The 25,109-nt window shown below is 39.4% G+C and overlaps 1 protein-coding gene across 2 annotated transcripts; it reads left to right on the forward strand.

The window, feature by feature from the left end:
- The first annotated feature begins 1,360 nt into the window (after positions 1-1,360).
- On the forward strand, positions 1,361-25,035 carry agpat3 (1-acylglycerol-3-phosphate O-acyltransferase 3). 2 transcript variants are annotated; one of them, XM_078261582.1, is made up of 10 exons: positions 1,362-1,575; positions 15,644-15,701; positions 16,112-16,342; positions 16,856-17,025; positions 17,203-17,364; positions 19,128-19,281; positions 19,374-19,476; positions 20,805-20,880; positions 21,712-21,910; positions 22,092-25,035. In XM_078261582.1, exons 3-10 carry the CDS (start codon positions 16,165-16,167, stop codon positions 22,181-22,183), a joined length of 1,134 nt encoding a protein of 377 aa, XP_078117708.1. In that variant the 5' UTR covers positions 1,362-1,575; positions 15,644-15,701; positions 16,112-16,164; the 3' UTR covers positions 22,184-25,035. The 2 variants fall into 2 exon arrangements, with proteins under 2 accessions (XP_078117709.1, XP_078117708.1); XM_078261583.1 differs by lacking the exon at positions 15,644-15,701 and having other exon boundaries at positions 1,361-1,575.
- Positions 25,036-25,109: the final 74 nt, after the last annotated feature.

Below are 25,109 nucleotides of genomic sequence, written 5' to 3' on the forward strand. Positions count from 1 at the left end.
TACAAAGTGTAGTACTGACCCGATGTTAAGTGAAACATTATTCACTTAAATACTTATGTACATTTTAACCTTAATATATACATATATACTGTAGATTACTACTACATTTGACCTAAGACAAAGTAACAACGTTTTTCAATAAACTACTTAAGAATGATTGAGGCATTTGATTTTCATGTATTGCATATCAGAATAGATGCTTTTAAAATTTGAAAGCATAAGGGAATAAAAGCAATAAATAAAGAAGGCAGTCCACTTCCAAGTGCTTCCTATATTGTGTGATTAGGGCCAGGTGACTGCTCTGTTTTGCCAACACTAATCCACAGTTGAATAGCCAGCATTAACCCAAATAACCAGACAGGCCAATATGTCTGCCCAACTGCAACCTGAATACAGTAAGCAAGAATACAGGTAGAAGTACACCTTATTTCTGGGCACCTAACCCTAAAACCTATAACAAACTAGATTCTGTTGTAAAAGAGAAGGGACAAATTTGTTATAGTGACTGGTTCATGTTTGAGACATTATAGTCCAGCAAGATAAAATACCATATGTTAACAACAGACATAAGCTACCAGATTTGTCACACAAAAGGCCTAAGGGCTTATGTGTACAAGTTCCTGATCCCTCAGCATGTCTCACCTCCAATTTATACTGCAGCAATGCAAAAACACCAGCAGAGGGCTAAAGAGGTCTAAAGTTGATCAAACATGAATACCTTCAGGGAATTAAATGACTTTATTGACATGTCAGTGGCTGTGTAAGGTTGAGATTTGGGAGGAAAATGGCTGGTAAAAAGTTAATGCCATTGTGCACCATTACACATGTAAGGTCAGGAAAATTTGAATTTTCAGACATTGGGTGTTTAATAAAAAGTGCAATTAAAGGCTAAATGTTTTAGAATGATTTAATCTGTAGCGCAACAGAAGTATCTGACCGCCAAAAGCTATTGTTAAATGTAGGCTATCATGTTTCAGATAATGCAATGTTACTTGGATGGATAACATGCAATTTATGTTGTTACACGTTTTGGATACTGGGGATTTAATTTCTCTTTTTGAGACAAAGGGGTACTTACAAATTTAAATATGAAATAATCTCTCAATCGTTCAAGCTATATGAAATAGCTAGTCATATACTGTATAAGTAATACGACAAAATGCATAGCCAATTTAGTAGCCTAAATATAACGTTACTTGTCCTATTTATTGTTAAGTGATGTACGCATACTAACCTGTAACGTTACTTTGTAGTAACGTTATATGGATCGGAACATTTGTAGCTGCAGAGTCCTGTTGTTAAAGATTGTGTATTTTAATGATTTATGAGAATAAATAAGGGGCCGGACCGGATGTAGGGCTTGCCACCTTCAGATGGGCTTTTAGGAAATGTGGGGCTTTAACAGACAAACAATAGCTCTCTTGCAAATCGCATTACCACAAGTCATTTGTATTGCGTTTTAGGAAACAGACGAAGTCGAAGGGCTCTCTAACCCAATTATTTAACGCCCCTGAAGGCAAGGAAGCAGCGGAAAGTACAACACAATCTACCGACTTTCAAGTGATTCATTTTCAGGTAAGCCCAGAGTAACCTAACGTCACTGACACTGGCTGCTAACGTTAGCTGGCTAACTAGCATAGCGTAACGTTAAGCGACACAGGTCAGTTGACTATTTTCAGATAAAATATGTGGAGAATTTGGCACTCATTAGCAATTGAACCATTCAATTAGCCGAATCCATCCTCTTCCCCAAATATAATTATTACGCTAACTACACAGGTTTTGTTGACTTAGCATGCTAGCGGGCAACGTTACCGTTAGCAGCCCACTCTGTCCTTGTGCTGCTTGGCTGAGTTGCACATTAATGTCAAGGTAGGCTTCTGTCAGCTGGCGCTAACTTATTTGCTGTCACTGATAGCAATAGCAGGACTGATTGGATCATTTTATTCATTCATTAATTGATGTGATAAAACCGGTTGTGGTCTGTGTTTGCAACTTTGAGTTCACCGCACAGCTAGCTAGCTTAACTTGCGTCCCCGACCGCAGTCATGACATGTGTCAAACCGATAAGCCCAGTCACTGTTGGACAGAAGGCGCATGCTGGCTACTTCGTTATTTAGCTTTTTAAGATAGCCATGCCGCACTAATGCATATAACGTTACTCCAATCGTGCATTTTTATTCGGTGGCCATGGAGCTGCAAAACAGTTACGACGTTAACCCGTATAATGTTAACATAGCGTTCCACACTTAGTAGATTTCAAATTGTTACTGAGTTTATTTAAAAAGACGCTACTAACTACACTGCAAACCGTCTGTGCATCGCTGTGCGTCATGTGAAGCAGCTGGCTCCGAGTTGACCAAATATGTCGTACCACACATCAGACGTAAGGTAACTGGAGTTCATTCAAGCGACTCCTTCAGCCATTGCTAAATTAAAGCTTGAACCTTAATTTTAACCAAGAGAGCTTACAGTAGTGCGTAACAGGCAAGTAATGTTACCGTGATCATTCCTATCAGTCTTGCTCGCTGTGATTTAAATGACGTTTTGATGTTTACTAGTGATCATAATGCTCTGACAGACTGTTTAATGCTTTGTGCAAGACGCAGCTGTGTTCTCATAATACTGTCCATGTTAAGTTAGACAACAGCCTAATATGGGTAGTCCATTGATTCAGTTAGACAGTGCAATAATGATTATTTAATGGTAATAAGTATGTTGAATCATTGGTTTCACCCGGATATTGGAGAGCCTCTTTATAGGTGTGCCTGTATGCAACATACCTTAGATGTGTAGTCTACTTTAATGTTGGGCTATGCTAGTGATTAATGATTATTGTTATAAATTATTAGTTCATATGTAAGGTGTGTTTGTGTATATCATTTTCAGTAATCTGATAAATGGCCATGACAAATAGCCACTCATGTAAATTGCAATCTGTTAATTTTCTGTAGAATTACTACTTGACTGTCTAATCTTTTCAGTATTGTTGCGGTTTTATCCTGCTGCCCACAGGCACTCTGTCTGCTGCTGCAGGACCTGGAGCTCACCGCTTGTGTTTCAGTTTGACTGTTAAAAAGTGTTTAGATAATTAAAAGGTATTTATTTTTTTTAGAAGCAGGCTGGCTGGTTAGTTGGCTAACGCTAGCATGCTATTCCACCAAGCTTCCATGCTACATAAATAATCCGGACAGTTGTCCCTCATCTGGCGATAGAAACCCTGCTGTCCCCGTTCTGTTGGCTCAGAGCGCACAGCCTAAGTCCACAGGTACAAATTAGTTTTGCACCGTGTGTGCATAGTGTGAGAATGTGTAAATATGGTTTAATAGGTGTGGCAACAATCGCTTCAGGGTATCTGGTCAAGACACTATTTCAATGTTCAGGTGAGATTGTGGGAGAAAGGAGATGCAGAGTCCAGGGTTGCGGTTTAGATGGTTTATGTAAACAAATAGGCTTGTGTTTCTGAGTGTGTGGTTCTGTAACAACAAAACACAGCAATACAGACTGTTTAGAAAGGATAATTACAGACCAATAGCAAAGGCAAACCTAAGCTAAACATAGCCATCTACAAATGAGAGCGATATTAATAACTAACAATAATAACTAGAATGCAATGCGCTATCAGTTAAAGATTAGCAAACACAAAGGCATTCGTGTAACCTATATAAATGAGTCATAAGAATTATAACAAGCATTTAAACATAAACAATAGTGAAATAGTCAGTGCACAGCATAGAAACAATAGCTATTAGAATGTAAAACACAGTTCAAACTGACTATTACAGGTTAGCGGCTAGCTCTGAATCCCATCGTTAACTTACAGAAACCTAAAATACATTCACGGCTAATAATAAACACTAACTGTGTGTAACCTAACAAAATGATCAGGCACAGTGGATACATACTGGGAATGCATGCACAGGGGCATGGCCTTTTTTACAAAATGTATCGCCAAAAGTGTTGCAGAAGTCGAGGCGCACAGATTCGCCACGTCGTGATGCGAGAGAGCACATGTGAAGTTGCAGTGACGGGTTCGAGAGGTTGTAATCACTGAGTTGTGGTTGTGATGGAAAATGAACCAGAGCGTAACAAAAAAAAGTATACGAGTAAATGCTGCATTACAAGTTTGCAGCTGTCATTGTGTTCATGTAAATATCAATCGACGTGTGTGTGTGAACATTTTGTGCAAATTTCAACTTACAAGTTCAGATGTTTTGTTCTGCAAATTCTCACATTTTGCACCATATTTACCTTCATACTATACGTTTCATCTTTAAACCTGGTGACAAATGTTTCTGGCCAACAAGAGCAGGGATCAACGCTAACTTTGTGTCCCACTAAAGCCAGACAGACCTTTGGAGAATTCACTCCAGTCAGCTAATGGATGTACATAAGGTAACTGCTATTACTGTTGGTGCACAGTGATGCTTGTAGCAAGTGTTTTACAGTAATACATATTATAACACGTGTTATAAATACAAAATGTTATGAAGTGTAATGTTTTCTATTTTAAAAAGAAACAAACATTTTCTACGTTTCAGTACACTGAATATACAGTAGTGGTGTCACAGACCACTCCCACGGTTCGGCATGCATGAACCGGAGATTCATTTCAGTTTAACCTTCCCAGTGTTAAATACAGTCGCTGTGAAACCGCCTACACGTGATAAGAGGTAAAACTGTGAGGTAGAGCACAGAGACAAACTGTGGCGCAGGTTTACGTCGTTGCTTCTGGTTTTATTTGAGGCTTGAAAAATCAGTATCCTCAGCATTCACCTGTACAGGGGATGGCAGAGAGACGTCGCCTCTGTAACATGCTCTGCTACTTGTTCAGTTAACGGGGATAACAATGCCGATTAAAGCGGTTGCAACTGTGGTTACTTTTCAAAACGCCATGCAGACAACACTCGCTGCAGACTCTCTGCAGCATAATATAATGACAAGCCGTGAGCGGCCGCTCTGAGACACGTTGTATGTGCTCCAGTAAAGACCGAGACAACCATGTAAAACTAAATGTAGCGAAGTTCATGGGAGCTGCTGGCGGCTACATATGCAAAAATGAAGTATAAAAATACTAGTGGTGTTGAAATTAATCAAATAATCGATGCATCGAATCGTGGACGATGCCGCATCGATAATCGACCGGGCCATAATCTATTATTTCTGTTTCAAATTTAATGTTTTGCACATTCAGGAAGTGCTGTGTGCTCAGTGCTGTAGCTTTATGTATCCAATTTATTTAGTATTACAGCACTGCAGAATGTTTTGTTTTTGAAGCTTGAAAAGCTATTAATTAAATATCCTATGTGGCTTTAATAGAAAAAATGTATTTGACGAATCGTGATGCATCGATATCTCGAATCGCTGACGTGATAATCGAATCGGGAGATCAGTGAAGATTCACACCTCTAAAAAATACCCTAACGTTAGGTTATTTGCACTTTTGCTCCTAAATAAAGTGTCTAACTAATTACAATGTCTTGGCCTCATAATGCAGAAATGACATAGTATATAATAAGACATGCATGTGTTGCAATGGTGGCCAAATGAAACCATCTATCTAAAAAGTTATTCGGTTGTATTTCTAAATCATACGTCATAAAAAGGCACTTCCAGTGCCATGACTGTTTGTTTGTTTGTAGTAACCTATTGGACTCATTTAACAGCTAATCAAGTCTTTCCCTATAGACTTTGAGACATTTTCTGAGCAGGGCCATCTTTGACGGTAATCCCACACAAGCAGTGCATTGTTTTATTATCCTCATAATCATTTTTATGACAGGTTAACTACAAATTAACTTTGGATGTTCATACTCCACTTAGAGTGTTCATACTCAAGCAGTCAATTTCATCCATTAACTCCCCCTCTTCCTTTTGCCATTAGTCCCAGTATTTTTGCTGACTACAGCAGACGTACCTTTTGTCCTTAATGCTTAACAGCAGGCTGCAGAACCTGCAGTCTTTCCTTTCTGAGGTAACCTGCTGTTGAGGCTTTGCATGTAACGTTTGAGTAGTTTTCAAGATTTCAATATCAAATGTTGTTGTTGTTAAAAATTAATTCAAAACAACTCTGCAACTGCATAAACGACAATAACTTTGACTTTTGACTAAGTATATCACCGAAAGTCAAATGTCTTTTCTGGACTATAGTAGGTAGCTACATAGATGATAGCCTACATGTTAGAAGGATCAATTAATTGCTGGTTTTGGTCTTTTCATGGAATTTATTGATGAATGATAAAAATATCACAAAGTCATTATTGTAATGAAAATGTAATGACATGATATCTGTGTGACTAAGTATACAGTGCACTGAGTGACTGTATCCTGCTGAGCTCAGTCTGACAATGTGTTGTGCATGTTAGTTGTGTTGTGTTGCCATACATGACTTTGATGATGATGATGGTGATAATTTTGGTTTATCTTGAGATTTAACCTGGGCTGGGGTTTGTTTTACCTCCTAAGAGTAACAAAAAAGAGTAGCCTAACTTTTGGCTGTAGTGGTAGTAAGTGGTGTGGCTTTAATATATCACACAAGGCCTAACAAACAACTAGGCTTCAGTATAGGCTAACTGAAGTTGCTATTGAGTGTTCAGCAGTACAATGTTGCTATGTGCACTATTGAGAGCATGCTGCATGCTTTGAAACATGAATGACCTTCATTGTCAAGCTATCACAATGTATTTTGATCTCTATTTATATTTGGCTTTAACGCCCAGTGGCAAGGCCTCTGGACTGTACTCTAACCTTTGACCTATTTGCTTCAGTAAATGCTGGTGTTTATTTCTGGATCTTGCTGACAGCTTGTCTGAACCACATTTGACATTAGCTCTGTGTGGGAACCCAAAGGCTTTTTGTTGGCTTGCCTACTAGCCCTATTTGCCATCTCAGTGTATTTTGGTACCCAAGGTACTGTCAAGAAGAGAGTGAGGATGTAGGATAAACATCACTGAACACATGAAAAACACACATGAAAAGGTTGTTTAAGGAAACTATTGGCCCACTCTTTCAGGTTGTCACTTCTGCCTAATGCAAGTGTTACTAACAGGTGGCCAATGACAAGGTAAGGCAAGAAATTCTACATTATGATTGGTTCCTTAAAGGTGCCGTAGGTACGATTGTGAAGATCCAGGACTTAGCCAAAAAATGTGAACATCGACAACTTCCCTCCCCCCTTCCTGCTAAAGCCCAAAACAGTCTCCTAAGCCCCTCACCCCACAAGGGAGAATGAATGCGTGTGCATGAGCAGTGATTGACACACAGTTAGACACCGCCCCTGGCCCTGATTGGTGCATCTGAACAGGGAGCTGTGGATTTTTGCAAATCACACTACAGGCTGTAGGTGGTGCCAGAGGAGCCGGATTTTGTTTTAAATTACCTGCTTCATGTAGTTCTACTGGAACATAGGCTCAGTTTTATATATAAGGCTTACCTACTGCACCTTAAGCATAACGGATGCACTTCTGCTCACTCCACCCTGGTTGGTAAGAGCCCAGCCTTCTTGTTAATGAAATGTGACATATCCAGGGTGCCCATAGCCTGCTAATCAGCTCTAATCTGATCCATCGGATTAGAGGATGGGAATGCATGTAAGACAGTGCTTTCAGTACATGCCTTCCCAAAGGGAGCCATTTTTCCATCTTCCTAGCAATCATTAGTGGACTCTTTTTGCACTTTCTCTCAAGGATCCATTCTTAATGTTAATGTTTCTGGTGATGTGAAAATGTTGGCTCCTCAGTAAACTCTTGTGCTGATTTGTCAGCTCCTTTAACAGGATCTGGGATCTGGCTGTGTTCTTGCTGTCATCATCATAATCCCCCTCTTTCCTTCTGTGGGATTGTCATGGCGATGAAGCAGGACAGCCTGTGACTATCCACTGCTCTCTGCAGGACTTTTCTTTATGTTTTTTTAATTGTGGCTTTGATTTGGTGAGATACCAGGAGCCAAAATGCTGAACCAGAGTGCTGTGATGATCTTCACTGGGATTTGTGGGGCATTGGTGGTCATGGCAATGGCCTACTATGTCTACTGGTAAGTTAAACGCTAGAGGGGTGTTGTGGTCAGGCTAGGACCGGCCCTACGAGATGTATTAGAACTTGTGAAAGAGATATGAATCAACATAGCTCTTCATTGCTCAATCGTTCACAGTGGTAGGTGGAGTGCAGACTTTTGCAAGCCAAATTCGTTTTTAGACTTAAAATGACTTTACAAAGGTGCAGTGTCTGCCAGGATCTGGCTGAAGTTTGCCTGTATTTAGCTGGTGTCTTTTCATATACATTTTTTAACAGTCTTTCTCATATCAGAGATCCTAGCAAGCAGTGGTTATTTTTATCGGCATAGAAGCTGTATTTAGGCGACGTAGAGGTGAAGCAGCTGTCCAGCCTTAAGCAGCTTTAACCCATTCAGCGTCTCTTATCTTTGTGAGGTTACAGGTGGACTCGCACCCACAGGGAGATGCACCTCTACTGTGGACCATGTGTTTTCATGGTCAAACCCAATGTTTGTTACTCTGATAGTCTCTTATTCCATCTAGCCTATGTTTATAAGGAATAATTGAAGCACCAATGCAAGACAAATATGCTCTTAACAAGAGAGCACCTGAAGTTTGGGTCATCTACCACACTACAGGGAAAAGTAGATTATTTTGATTGGTGCAATAATGTGACGGAAGTTGTTGTTGTTGTTTTAAGATCAATGGTGGTAATATTCCGATTGAGAGAATCAAGTGTGAACAGATGGGTTTTTACTGTCTACTGTTAATACCGAACTACTAACCTGGATAGCTGAAATTCATCAGTATATTGATTGGTTCTGCTGTGCTAATACGGCACCGGTGCCTTAACGACCGTTATCTACTGGACCGAATAGCGACGCAGATTTCGGTGCCACTTAAATGCCTGCGCTTCTCTCTCATGCTCCGAAAACGGACATAGAGGGAACTGAAACATCGCTGCACAGGACGCTAGTTAGTTACCACTACACTCGACAGCAGCTAACGTTAGCCGAAAAACACAGACTCAGCCTCGCCAGTCTCGTGGTGCATTCAAAGTTGTTGTAAAATACCCTATATATACATATACATATATATATATATATATATATATATATATATATATATATATATATATATATAATATATATTATTTATTTTAGGGCTGTCAAAATAACGCGTTCATTTCGATTAATTAATCTGAGAGAAAATAAAGCTGCTAAAAATTGAACGCAGATTAATCCATTCCATATTGACGCTTTGCATACAGACGAAAAATCTGGTGCCACTGATATGTCTGCGCTCTTCTGTTGCTCTGAAACAGACGTTACAGAGAAACACACACCCTCACGCATGTGTACACTAGTTAACACTATACTCAACAGCAGCTAACGCTAGCCTACTGCTAGCTAGTACCTGGATCCAAACACGGTTAAATGCTGACAGCTAGCGCTAAGCGCGTAAAGTTTAGACTCGTGTTTTACTGTAGAGGAAAGTTCAACACCAGGATGTAACAATCTGCAGCTGCCATCGAGAAATGACACAGCCGGTCGCGTTGCAGTAAACTGCAAACTACAGTCTCGTCATTATAAATATGTCCTTTTCCTATCTTGGTGGTTGTTGTTATTGTCGTCCAGCAGCAATTTACTAGTGAAATAAGTTATTGTTATACATTATTATTAAAAATCATTTCATTTTGACCATATGGCCTTAGCAATAAAACAAGCTTCGTTCTTCTTTAATGTCGCAACTGTTGTTTGAGTACCCTTTCTCTTTCTTTTTTTAACTTTCTTTAAAAAGTACTCAGTTCAGGCACCGTCAAGCATGCATCTTGCGATTAATTTCGATTAATCAATCACAGAGTATGTAATTTAATTAGATCCAACTAATCAATTGACTATGCACATGATAGAGTATATATATATATATATATATATATATATATATGTATATATATATATATATATATATATATATATGATATATAAAAGATAAATATAAGATATGTTATCTAACAGAAAATTTAGAGCAACTGCAGGGCAACTATACACATACGGTACATTACTTCAGAATTTTTATTTTGGGAGCCATTTTTAATTGCTGCAAACCAGCAGCTTTATGAACACAATCCATCAGGGGTCCAGCAACACTAGTCACACCCGTTCTAGTAAACTCTCTGGAAACAAAAACAAAACAACTGACACCCTGAAAGCCTGACCTTACTAAGCATAACCTAGTATTTTACTGATGTGTGGAGTTAATTTTCCACCTAAATAAAACGCATTGCTAGTTAAGTACAGGGACTTTGCTGTAGGCACTGTGAATCAAGGCCTCCATTTCATCTTGAGTGATAATGTGTGATTGTTCCGGGTAGCGTGACTCCATGTACAGAGACAGAAGGAAGAGACAAAGGTCATGGTATGTTTGGAAATCTGACTGACCTCTCACACAGAGTTACTGCTTGTTGCCACAGCAAAAGTTGGTCAGGGAACTTCTCTTTTGGCTGCTTGTAGCCAAACAACACAGATTGTAAGTTGAATGTTTTCGCTTTTTGTAGCAAGTTTCAAGTCTCTAGTTGATTTTCTTTAGCCCTAAAATTACTATACCATTTATATGTTCTTCCAAATCTGGTTAATATTTTTAGATTAAATTCCTAAATTTAACAAATGCAAATAAAAAAATAGATGAATTGTGATAATTGGCATTAGTAACTGTGTTTACAGCTGGTTTTTGCTGTCACCCAACATTAATCAAAAGACAGCTAAACAGTAGCCTACAGTATCTAATAATGTTACAAGTGTGTTTACCATGTCTGCATTGCTGGATAACTCCAACCAACTTCATGTCATCTGTGTGACACTGTGATTTAATGACTAACATTTACCAGTAATTTGATTATTTGTTAACCACTTTAGAAACAAATCTATAAAATTAGACAATTTTGAAGTTGTTGGGGAGATGAGTGCGTTTCTAAAGATTCCCATTCTGATCCTCTAATGAATCTCACATTCTGGATTTAAGCATATACAGTGGATTATAACTGCAGTCACTTTTATCAATAAACAGTGTTATTATAAACAAATACAGATGAATAGGTTGAGTAACTTTTTAGGTACTGATTGAGAAACTTTATTCGCACTACCCATTCTAGATTTTCATTTTTATTATCCATAATACATGTACCTACTTCTGTTCATCATCGTCATCATCAAGCTGACTGAAACAATTTACCCGTTGTTGTTCTTTGTATTTACTACACACGGTCCTCTTTGTTTCTTCAGTGTTCTAACCTTTCCAAAATGTTACAGAAACCACGAGTGAAATAGTGTAACTTTACCCCTCCAAGTCTCTCTCTCAGTAGTTACAAAGGTCATATCTGTGACATAATGCAGAGACAACTTTGTATGTTTGGACTGATAATCGGATCCATCAGGCGATAGATGACACATATGCACACGTGGCAATATTTCAACACTTCAGTGTGTCCTAAATGCAGATTTAGAAATGTGTCCGTTTGTTTGCCTAAGACAATAAGCTGAAGTTCTGCGGATGTGTATGCAGTAGAGTTGGGTCAATTTCTGGTTTCACCTGTCCGTCGTTCCAGGCTAAACCAGTTTGGCTGGATGCAAACCGGTTGAACCGTTATTTTTCGCTATGACACCGTCTGGCAAATGAAAAAGAAGGCCTACATCAGCACTAAATCCAGTGCAGTAGGGGTACTGGTTAAACTACTTCTGAATAGCATTGTAGATTCTGAATCAAATAGCTTTTTTTAGTAGCCATGCTCTTTTGTTGATCAAGTAATGCGTTGGCGTCCACACAAGCTACATTTAATCATATTGTGATTAACATAATGTTTGTTAATGAACAACTGACAGCGATTTACTGCCGAGCGGCGCCATGAAGACCTTTACAATTCAGTAGACGGGCGCAGGTTGTTTGTTTACTACTTTGTTTTTCTTACAATAAATGGCAGAGTCAAACTAAAACTGTGCCGCCAATATGGAAACATTTCTGATTTTCAAGCCGACGAAGGAGGTGAGCTGAAAAAGACAAAATGTAAACACCTTGGCACTGCAGGAAAAAAGTCTTACCGCCACCATGTGATCTGGAGTCGCTACACTCATTATGGGCTCTTTCATCAGTCTCACTCTGGAGCGGATGTGTCAGGTGCGACACGTAGTGGTAAAATTCGGTATACCGGTTCGGTGTTTAGCTTCATGTCAAACCGGTTTGAAAATGGACACCAGCCCAAGCCTTGCATGTAGGATTTCATTACCTTCACGCCCAGGCCACTTGGTTATTCAGTGTGTTGTGTTACCATGTTTAAGAGTGGTTGATTGCAGTGGATTAGATCAGTTGGAATGAGCTGGCCGTGTATCAACTATGTAGCTTAATTTAAGGTTTCTTGGTTTGCACTTTACTAAGATAGTATTTCTTGAACTGAAATTTTGGACTGCTGAAAATCAAGGCGTCTCGGATTTCTGGTTATCCCTATGACTGAATTATTTCTCATGATAGATTAAACAACTCAGGTTACTATGTTTGCCGTGTTTTTTTTTTTTTTTTTTTTTTTAGTAATTTGCTCACATTATTGTTTTATCCAGTTCATTGGGGTGTGCAAAGTGACATAGAGGGTCCGCAGGAAGAAAATAAATCATAAGAGCGCATGGGAGGTTATAAGTCTGAAAGGGAAACGCTGATTTAGTAGCCCTTGTGAAAAAATATCTAAGACAATAATTGAAGCAACAATAAAGTAGTCATTACAGACACTATGTGAACAAGAGTGCATGTGGTTGGAGACCATTGTGTCAGTGTAACACGCAGGCACACAATGTTATTGTCTCCCTTGTTGTCACCAGACACACAACACCAGACGGCCTCTGTTTTTGATGGTTTGCTGTTGTACAGTTGTATCATTGAATGCAGGTATATATTGTAAACATGATGTAATAATGCGTATTGTACATATGTTGTTAGCACTGCACAGTTAATTGTATAATAAAGCACTTTATCTTCCGCAAGAATTTAACTTTGAGTGCCGAATTGATGCTTTACTTTGAAAGTGCTTGTCCTGGTGCGTCGACTCGAGTACTCCTTAATTACAGGTAAATCGTTTGATCAACCACAGGTGTTCTATTAGCAATCTATCTAGCAATTTCAGACTGGATCCTTATTTATTACATTTATTTTATATTTTATGTGCGAGAGGATGACGATCATGTAAACAAAGACTTGGTTTAATGATGTTTAGATTTGTATTTTATTTAAAATTAGGGCTGCAGCTATCGATTATTGTAGTAATCGAGTATTCTACCGATTATTCCATCGAGTAATCGGATAAGAAATACTTAGTAAACAGCAATAGTAAATATTTATTATTGCTGTTTACTTAAAAAAAGGAAACCTGTTTCCTTTTTTAGAAAAAGCAAACATTTAAAAAAAAAAAGGACATTTTTGGTGGCCCAAATGTTAATATTTTTCACCCCCTTCCCCTGGCTCTTTGCACTGGATATGCCTCCGGCAGCAGCTAAGTTTCCAAAGATTAGTAGCAAACTAATAAACAGTTAGACTACAAACCGACAGCTTTCGTTTTAGCTTGTTGGTAAAACATCGCTATTTGCAGAGTAGCATGCTGTAGGCTAGTTGTGTAAAACAGCGTGGTGGACGAGAGCAGCAGACGTTAGTCAGCTACCTTGTGTCGGGTTCGCTCCGTGGAATGGATGAGTAGACTGGATGTTGTCTACAGAGATGATGTAGTAGCATGTTTGCAGCTTAAAATGATCCCAAACTTTCTGTCGTTTTCTCTCGCCTGTCTCTTCTCTTAGACCCTCGCTATTTTCGTCTTCGTTCATTTGTAATCTGGGCCGTCAGTCTCGTGCATAGACCATATATAAACGTCTTGTGGCCACAGAAGCGTCAACCTGTTGTGTGCGCTAGTAATTCTCCTCCATGCGGAAACACAGTGAGCCGTACAACCTTAATTACATTGATTTAACGAAGCTTCGAGGATTTTTTGTAATCGAATTATTTGAGTTATTCGAGGAATCGTTTCAGGCCTATTTAAAATCTTTTCAGAACTTAAAATTTTGGCATATAGTAGGGGTGGGAATTACCAGAGGCTTTACGATATGATATCATCACGATACTTATGTCACGCTACGATGATATTGCAATTTTAAACATATTGCAATATTCTGCTATATATATATATATATATATATAGCAATTTATTACCTTTTTTCCAACTTCAAATTTTCTCCCAATTTCAAATGATGTCCCCTAAAAAGATAAATTTCTCTGTTTGTTCATCTCACTTCAATTTTATTGCTGCAAAATGGGATTGTCAAGCAGACAAACTGAAATATAAACACATATATAATAATCGATACTTGGCGTCTGTGTATCGATAGTTTTGCCACAGAAATATTTTTCCCCCCACCCATATAGCCTAGCTATATGATTTTAGCCATATATTCTGATGTTGATAGTTGATGGTGTCTCTAAAAAGGAGAGAAAGTTCTAATGCAAAGCAGGTGGAGGCCCAGTTGGCAGTCGTGAAGTGGATTGGCTGATCTCCACACCGATCAGCCAAAGGACAACTCGGATTAGACATTCTTCTCAGAAAAGCTTTAAACTGGCTTGACCTACACTTAATAGGCTTTGGTGCAGATGTGGGAACGGTCTATTCAAGGCCAGGTGGCCTGTGGTCATCCTGTTTGGTACTCAGTGATGGTAACGGTCAAATTAAACTTAATGAGCTGGTGTCTTTGGTCACAGCCACCTCTGGCTGTAGGTGTTTTGCCTGATGTGTTTAGGATTGTGGTTGACTTTGAGGGCTTTGCTGTTTCAGTTGTTTTATGTTTTTAGTGTTATTTTGTGTTTGTATCTATGTGTGATTGTACTGCTGCCTGACTATTCTAATCGATTAGTCGGTTTGAGTAATTTTTTAAGACAAAAGTAAAAATTCTTTGATTCCAGCTTCTTAAATGTAAATATTTTCTAGTTTCTTCTCTCCTCTGTGACAGTAAACTGAATATCTTTTGAGTTGTGGACAAAACAAGACATTTGAGGACGTCCTCTTGGGCTTTTGGGAAACACTGATCCACATCTTTCACCATTTTATAGACCAAACAACTAATCGAATAATCAAGAAAATAATCAACAGATTAATTGACTATGAAAATAATCGTTAGTTGCAGCCCTATCACGGTCATAGACTGTAAATATGGTCACCGTCTTTTGAAATGTCATTTAAATGTGGTGATCTGTGTAGAATAGCATAGCTTTTGTGAAAGGTCAGGCTCAGGTCAAAGTAAGGACAACCACAAAAAAAATCTAAACTCAGTAACCATGCCCTTTTTCAAATCAATGTCATTTTTTGACACAGCTATAACGGCACATTACTAACCAAGGCACGTGCAACAGTTGACCCAGCATCTGTATTCTCGATCATGTTAACTTGCCATCCACACTAAGAATGATGGAGGCTATTTCTGACGTTCTCTAGTCATTAATAGCTAACATAATTCACTGTTTACATCCTGCTTGATGAAACATGCACTTTATTAAATGATACTGTACTGACACTGTGCTGTAAGTGTGTCACTTCTGCCACTGTTGGCTCAACCTCTGTTCTTCTGTCTCCATTAGGTCTGTAATATTGGCTGACGGACCGTGTAAACGCGGGTTGTAAAAGGGTCCCACCGTGGTAAGAAACCCTGCTGTTTTTTGAATTCCCCCTGCGGAACAACAAACAGGCCACATCCTTTTGTCTGCACTGTTCCATCATTCTCTGATCGTTTGCCACCCTCTCCTCCATTATTTTTTTATTTTTACCTTTCTCCATCATGCTTCTCAACCCACCCACGCCCACGATGCTAGAGCCATTGATAACTAAGCCAAATGGTGCTGCCACTTGATTGTCCCGTTACTCGGTAGGTTACGTTAGCTCAAAATGCCTTGTGTTTCTCACTCTCGTAACAGACATGAGAAGAGGGGAGGTTAGCTAACGTTAGCCAACCTATTTATAAAAAAATAAAAAAAATCACATTTGAATAGTAAATTCAGCAATCGAATAGTATTGATAGCACTGCCTCCTCTGTTTCTGCCCTCTGTCAGGTTGGTCATAGTGTATAGAGAGGATCCTACTCAGCTCTCCAGGCTCCTCAGCCATGGCTCTGCTGGCCCACCTGAAGAGCCTGTTCATCCTGCAGTTGCTAATGGGCTTTGTGTTTGTGGTAAGCGGCCTCATCATAAACTTCATTCAGCTCTGCACCTGCATCCTCTGGCCAATCAACAAGCAGCTCTATCGCACAATCAACTGCCGGCTCGCCTACTCCCTGTGGAGTCGTGAGTATATCCTACTTCTTTGTTGTTGCTATGTTATATTTTTCTTAAATGCAAATACCAAATTTCATATTTCAAAAAATGTAAACAAGAAATGGCATTAGGTAGTGTGTTGTCATACTTGACCTGGCCACCTGCCGGATGCATGCTCTGAGATGAATCCCTAGCTGCTAGATCTTCCACAATATCACCAGACACCCACTAGCTTGTTGCTGTTTGGTGCTGAGCAGGTAGCAGTGGCTGCCTATGTGGGTTAATGAGAGCAGCTGAGGCTCAAACAGACATTGCATTTACACCAAAATAGCTCCATACAGCTGCAAAGTGTGCCGATAATTCTCTATGGGGTTGTCACTATGAGCAACTCATTTGTAGTACGAATCACTGTTATATTAATCAGCAAAACTGACGTGTTCGGAGGAAAATGCTTTGAACTGGTACTTAACATAGTTCTTATAGTCAATACTATGAACAAAGAAGTTTTGTCAGTGCATATGATGATTTGTCGTCTTTGTGCAGAGCTGGTGATGCTGCTGGAGTGGTGGTCAGGCACAGAATGCACCCTATACACTGACCAAGCTACGGTGGACAAGTTTGGCAAAGAGCATGTCATCACCATCCTCAACCACAACTATGAGATCGATTTCCTGTGTGGCTGGACCATGTGTGAAAGATATGGCGTCCTAGGGGTCAGTAATGTAGCAAAATATGACTGATACTAAAACCCTAATCTTTACATAATTGAATTACTTATTAATAAATTGAATTGGCTCCCAACACCAGAGCCTGCTCTTTATGAGAAGGTGGGATTTGATGAGAAATCCAAGCTTCATTATTATAAACGTATACCTTTCCCCTCTCTCTAGAGTTCAAAAGTCCTAGCCAAACATGAGCTACTGAAGGTTCCTCTAATTGGCTGGACCTGGTACTTCCTAGAAATAGTCTTCTGCAAAAGAAAATGGGAGGAGGACCGAAAGACCGTCTTCAAAGGACTGAGCAGGCTCAAAGACTATCCTGAATATATGTGGGTAAGTACACATTAGACATACTGTATTTGTCTTCTGGTGTGAGTGTAGTAAGTTGTGTGAAAGGTTTAGCAGTTTGCTTAGATCCAGTTTCATGCTACTACACATCCATTTGCACAAATACCATAGCATGTAGTTTTGCAATCAGTCAACTTTAGCCTAGTGACACAATCAAAATTGTGAAATATCCTCTCAGAAATAACTTCTCAGTAACCGACAGACATGTAATTACCTGAGCACATCATTTTAGTGAAGTGTAGGTATGGCTGTTACCATTTAGGATTAGAAATGCACAATGTGGATAAAGTGGTTTGGTATTTATTTCAATTTATTATAGGGTTGCCCGATTATTGAAAAAATTTGATATTGAGCGTGGATATTGCGATATCGATATTCATTCCGATACTCTTAAACATATATGAAAACACAAAAAGTTGAAAACATCAAAATGGATTAATAGAATATCAAAACAGGTTTTCGTACAACACAAGGGTTTATTTAAACACACGCTTCGCAGTTCGCACTCTCTTTGTCCTCACTCTTCTCGTTTCTTTCGCTTCTCGTTTTCTCGCTGTCTCTATGCGCATCTCACAAAATACACAGAATATTGCATACTTTTCAGTACATTTTCAATATTGCACAACGTGATATTGCAAAAACGATATTGAGTTGATATATCGTGCACCCCTAGTTTATTACAACATGGTCTCATTTTTGTAGCTTATCTATCCTTTTTACTGGTTGTGATCATTGCACTACTAAGTAAATTGCTTAGATCTCAGAGCACAGATTGCTAAAAAAGAAGTCCTAAAGGGCAGAGACAAGCAGTCAGGCGATCAGACAATTCATTTTGAGGTAAGCCCTCATTGTACAGGACAACTGTGTGAGCATAGGTACATTGGGTCAAAGGTCAACCATAAACTCAGCCTGTAAACTGTTTACATTGAGCAGACATTACTGTTCTTTCTGTGTGACCGCTTGTGTTCCCAAATCTCAGCTGTTAACTTGGTGAATACAATGTTATTGCTATCAATAGAAACAATGGCCAAAACTTCAAAAATAAGATCCAAGTTGTGATAAACTGGAATTATTCTTGAACCATTTAATGTCAGCTCTTTAAGTTTCATAGGTCCTCATAGAGGAGTGCACCAGCTGTATTTAAAATATTTCAGCAGTAGGGGCTCTGTATGTGTGTGTTTTTTCTTTTTTTTCTTTCTGTGAAACCTCATGAACTGGACATTCCACTGTGCATAAACAATCTGAGGAGGCTTTCACTCTGCTTTGGGAGGCAAAACAGCTCTTTCCGGTTTCAAACAAGCAAGTTTCTTACATTCATGGCATCTTACTTGGTGGCAGCAGGTGCTGCTGTTTGTTTTTACCTTTACCAAAGGTGTAAAGCAGATTTTCACTGTGACTCAACTAGTTCACCAGCTGAGATTAGGCAGATCAGCAGTTGATCTAATTACCCCTTAAATCAAGCATTAGGCCACTGCTAATGACACCGGTTGTATCTGTTAACACAAATAATCTTAACACTCTTTGAAAGAGTTGTCACCCACCTGCCTATTGAGATAAGAAAGTGACTTTATTTTAGCATAGTGTTACATTGAGGTGAACTTAATCTGTAATTCAACCAAGCAGAAGTAGGGTAGTGGATGGGACAGGAGAAAGGAGGTCATCTCAAGTCTTTCTTTTTTTTCTTCTGTTTTTTATAGGTGTTTATGTGTATTGTGTATATGTATAACACAGCTCAACTTCCTCTACAGTTTCTGCTGTATTGCGAGGGGACCCGCTTTACAGAGACAAAGCACCAAATCAGTATGCAGGTTGCAGAGAGTAAAGGCCTGCCCAAGCTCAAATACCACCTACTACCCCGAACCAAAGGATTCACCACCACACTGCAATGTCTTAAGGACACAGGTAGTGTGATCAAACACACACAATGTTTATCATGCTCAATTCACATTGGATTCTTTTATTTTTTTTGTCTGTGTTTTTTTTCTATCTTACAGTATCTGCTGTGTATGATGTGACTCTTAACTTCAAAGACAACCAAACTCCCACTCTCCTGGGCATCGTCAATGGCAAGAAATACAAAGCTGACTTGAGTGTGAGGTGAGTGCCACTGATACCCATCCATTTACTTTTGAATCATCAGTTATTGTATTAATGATACATTACACTGCCAGCTGCACTGCCTTTCTTCAAAGTGGAAAATGACGAATGTATTCTAAACCTTTTGGAGACAGTGAGAGCGTTCAAAATGTTGGCTAGTTGCCCCAGTGTGTTTATTGTTTCAGAACAAAAACTCTAATGGCCAGGACACTCCTACTGAGTAAAGAGCTGGCTATAAGACAAAAACAGATTGGGATGGCGGACGCTGAAATGGCTGGGAAAAGCATGTCTTTTGTCTGAACAGCAAAACTGAGAGAAGTGTAGGGCTTCTTTATTTGATTCAGTTAAAGAAACTAGGAAAAGGAGGATAGTTATTTTTAGTTTTGCAGTTAAGTAGACTGCAGTTAAACATAACCGTGAGTGTAAAAAAATCCCTCAGCACAAATTGATGGTGCAGAGTGGAAGCAAGTTCTAGGTGAGGGAGCCCCCTGGTGGTGACAAACTATTATTTACTATATTATCATGAAATGTTTTCTGTTGTACTCTGAGAGGACTAGAGTCATTATGAAATGTATGTTACATCTTATTCATCCATTGTATTATGGTTTAAAAGTAATATTCTTTCATGCAGTGTTAGCTGAATATCCCCATTTGTTATTCTGATGAATGTAGGTAACAACACATTTATTTAAAATAAATAGTTTTATTAGGTTATAGTGCTTATATGTATTTACGGTATAGTAGTAGATCTTTTAGTTTGGTTGGTCATGATTTTGATATTTCTATTCACTTTTTTTTTACTGGGCTAAATATATCGTGCCCTTTTTTTAAAGGCGGGTACAGACATTACAATTGAATGACCCACTTATAGTTATGGTTTGGACGTCACCACCAGTTATCTGACCTAGTTGGACTAAGTCCGTTCTACTCTGATCAGTTGGTGATGATCATCTGGAAACATACAGTGTGTGGTGTTATTCTCATCTAGTCGCTAGCCGTCATTCTCATCAAGAATAATTTTCACAACTTGAATCATAACCACAAAACGTGCGTGAGCAGGAGAAATCCTAATACCAGAGAAAAAAGTGGTAAAATTGTATAGTGTTTTGTTGCATGTTCCTGAATTCTTGTTCTTACAGGATTTTGGCGGTTGCTTAGCGACGAAAAACAATGTGTCATCCATGTGTATTCTCAGTTCATTATGTGCTCATTTCTGACTGTCGAGGTAAATAATCTGTGAATGTTGGCTGAAATAGTTGGTGTCTAATCTTTGTAGTTTCAAGAATCTTAAAGTCCATTCCCAATTTGTTTCTCTCTTTTCCAACCAGGCGGTTTCCTGTGGAGGATATACCAGATGATGAGCAAGAGTGTGCCATCTGGCTGCACAAGCTCTACCAAGAGAAGGTAAACTGAGGAAAGCTGACATTAAAGTCACTAATCACTTTTTTGGGGTCTGTAGACCGTTAAAAACTAAAATGCACAAAGTATTCACAGATGTTTTGAATAGCAAATCATAGCTGTCATGCTAACCCAATTAATTGAAATATTACAGAACATTTGGACCTGAACAAATAAACCTTTTTAGTGGAGCTAGATTTTATTTCCCATTGATCATTTTTATTTACTTTTGCACCTAGCCTTACCAATACCGGTCTTGTAGAGCAAGGAGTATTTCCTTTCTGACAGCCAAGATGGATCAAAGCCTGTCCTGCTGTGCTTGTTGGTGTGCAGCTGTATCAGCAGGCTAGCTGCTAGTGCTCTGGCCAGGACTAGCTTTCCTACCATTAGTAGCAGAGCTTCTAGCATCCTTGCCACTGTCGCCAGATTCAGGTTGGGTGCGTTTAAAAAATAACGCAGATATTTTGGCCTGAATTTCTGACATTTGGGGGTCCTCTCTCTGTCCATTTTTTGTTTTAGATGAAATAACTCTAGTTGGGAAGCTTTTATTGTACTTACAGTAACGAAACAACTTCACTTCACCAATGAGGGGCTAAGTGAGAGCGGGGGGAGGGGGGGCTAGCAGGACTGTAAATAAAGAAACGTAGGAAAGACTTTCCCACTGAGTTGAAATGAAACAAGTGCACAAAAATTGGGTAAATAACACGGGGTCCCGTTGGGGGGACAGGCCAGCAATGGTAGGGTGGGGAGGTTGCTATTCTCTCAGGCAAAATGAGGCAATGGTAAACCTGATCAATTAATACAGTGCAAATCAATTCTTCTTCCTGTCCTGCTCAGGATGCCTTACAGGAGTTCTACAAAAAGGAAGGCAAGTTCCCCGGACCCACAATAATTCCACCTCGCAGGCCATGGACGCTGCTTAACTTCCTGTTTTGGGCCACCCTGCTGCTTTCGCCCCTCATCAACTTTGCATGTGGCGTGGTCGTCAGTGGCTCCCCCCTCCTCATCATTGGCTTTATCATCTTCCTCATCATAGGTAGGTAAACTCTGCAATAGTGGCCCTTAGAATGAAAAATGACACAGCTTCTTCCTCTAGTGGAATGACCAGGAGGTAGTGGTTCTTTGACTTTACCTGGGGGGAGAAACGTGTTGTTCAATGTTTGAATCGCTGTCCTCATTTACCCCACTCTTTCTTTTCTCCTTTGTTCTCTTTAAAGCCTCGATAGCTATCCGGCGCCTCATAGGGGTCACCGAGGTGAAGAAAACAGGCTCCAGTTACGGCAACCCAGAGGCCAAAAAACAAAATTAAAGCCCCCCTCCATGTAAGACTGTTTCTGTACGGTCACCCTGCGGTTTCTCGCCCCTACCCAACTCCATTCTCCTCCTACTGTTAAGTCAGTTGGCAGGCCAGGGAGGAGACGCAGCTACAGAAAACATAATAGAGACCAGATTTAGAAATACTAATGGCAGTAGAGTGAGTGAAAACATGGAAGGTCTGGGGTTTAAGCTCTCTGATGTAACACAGAACATAAGGAGGGGGAGATGCAGTACTGTATTCCCCTGCATCTTTCTTAATCCAGCTAGCGACCCACTGTCAAGTCCAATTAAATCCCGGTAACACCCGAGGTTAAGCTTCTAACCTGTCTGAGGTCACATGGACAGCCAGTCAGCCCATTTCCTGCTCTGCTTTACCTACCTCCACTTCCTGTCAGTCATCAGCCAATCAGGGGGTGTTGGTGTGCTCATTCTTTTTGCAACAGAACACAAGCCGATCCGTATCTGATCTGTTTAATCGTAACTATCCAGGGGCAGTGCGTTTCTGCAACAGCAGTCTGTAACATGCAAGACATCTCCCTTCCTTTTTTTCACTTTCACAAGTGGGACTTGTAATGGTAACCGGTGCCTTGAGGCCCAGCCTGGTTTCCTTAATGTAAAGGGTCGGTTCACCCAAATCAATAAACATTTACCATATAATGTCTAAGTATTTAGCCTGGTGGATAGTTTGGGTTTGTATGTGCCATGGGTCTGACACTTCTACTGCCACTCTATGTTGTCCATGGTGCTCAAATCATTGTAAAAGTACATTTAAAAAAACTTAAAAGCAGTGCGCCATCCAGAATAAATGTCTCTGTTGCTTCGGATCATTTATAACAATTTTCATCCGTAACTATATGTCGATTGTAAAAACAATAGTGAGAACCTACCACATTGGATTATCCAAGTAGTAGACACATTTGTTTTCTGCAAAGAGACATTGCTCTTTAATTTCTCAAATATTTTAAATAATTTGAGCACCACCAATGACATTCAGTTCACCTCTATTGTAATAGGTTAGGAGCAGAGATCTCAAAATATAAATCCCACATCATCTCCACGGCTAGATATTGTCTCGTGATCTTTGTGAACTGACCCCTTAACAACATGGCTTGGAGAGGCTGGTGTCTGCTAAACTACAGCAAGGGCTCTCTCACCTCATCAAGAACACTTACCACCTGTTACAGGTCTCATTTGTAGCCCATAGCCCCAATACCCACGGATTCATCCTGACATTTAAGCCATTTTCCCAGTTTCTATTCCTATTTTCACTCGTTTTCCACAAATAGGAATTTGCATACATATTATTGTTCATTTATAAAACATGATTGGAGGCTCTCTGACCCCCTAAATGTGATGTTAATTGAACCAGCAATCCTAGTCCAAACACTGAAGCTGTTCAAGCTACTCCACCTCCCTCCCCCTCCTCTGATGCCAGTGTTGACAGTTACAATGCACCAACTGTTAGCATATTATTTTTCTGTCCACATATAGACTGTAGTAGTGATTTTTCAAGCTTTGCCTTAAATCAAGCTTGCTCAGGCAAGGGATTGCTTATTCGCCACCCCTTTAAAACAGCACCCGCCTCTTATCCCCCTTATACCTCTGTTATGTTTTCAATATTCATGCTATTTGTCCCATTACAGTGCATAAAAGGGCAGTGTGCTTTCATTTGGTTTGATTACCAAAGCAAATGATTAATTGAAAAAACGTTTTTAGTCTTTAAAGTGGAATGCTAGCAAGTTGTTGCTTTAATAAAGGCGTCCTTGTACCTGTACATAGTCGTTAGTTAAAGAAAGCTGCTTCCACATTGTGTGCAGGCAGCTTTTCTCTGGATGTCCTAGCCATTGTAGGTGCACGGCTCCATACATTTCACCGTTTTTAAAATCGGTCATCTCAGAGTTGGTTGGTTTTTAACTGCAAGAAATTAAACTTTGGCTGCTGCAGTACTTGGGTGTATCTCTTCCAGTGTTTAAAGCCATGTTTCCTGTCCAAAATGCAAACAATGGTAGCAAGACATGGAGGGTATTTTGTGTCCTTCTCCCCCCCCCCACCCCCACCCCTCCTTCCGTGCCACATGTAGCGTTAATCATATATTTTGTTGGTTTTAATTTTTCACTCCGCAGCAATATTTGTGTACTTCATCACTCTGTAGAGTTATCTCAACCCAGACAGATTTCATGCAAGCCTTAATAGACAGTGCTGCTTAACTTTTGTGTGAAAATGTAGAAGCTAACTGAGTCTCTGTGGTAGTGAAGGATTTAAAATTTTAATAACGCCCTCTGGTATAGCAAGCAAGTTGCTGGGATTAGTTGACAAACAGCTTGCTCTAAAGCTTTAACATTAACAACTAAAAAGAAATGAGAATTGATGAAGTCTGCTGTCAGAGTTCTGTTTGTAATCAATTCACATTTTTACAAGAAGATACTTTTTAGTTGTTTTAATATTTGTTAAAAGCTTTATTATCTTGGCCTGTTATCTTTAACCTCAAGAGATCTGATCAGTTACTAATGCAGTCCAACTGTTCCTGTCATTTAGTAAACCTCATATTCCGAAGCAGAAAGGATGCTGAGACATTTAGACAAGTATTTGGAAAACCTTTCTACACTGGATGTTTTATATTCAGTAAAGAAATATAACCGTAACTTGTGGTTGTGTTTTTGGAGGTCTTCAATGTAAACGAATAACTAATTTACAGATTGACACCACTTAATGACATTTTTAAATCTTAAAGATAATTGAGTTAGTTGCACCTCTTGTCAGTTTTTGTTTCGTTTTCTAAGGCTATTTTTATGTTTTCTTCAATTTAAACACTTGAGAATATTAAAGGATGTAATCACAAAGCAACTCTTACTCTTTTGACTTATTTGGATTTGTGTGAGTTTCTCTGTTTGCACAGCGGTTCAGATACAAAGAATACA

Source organism: Sander vitreus, chromosome 11, assembly GCF_031162955.1.
Source record: "Sander vitreus isolate 19-12246 chromosome 11, sanVit1, whole genome shotgun sequence".
NCBI lineage: Eukaryota > Metazoa > Chordata > Actinopteri > Perciformes > Percidae > Sander > Sander vitreus.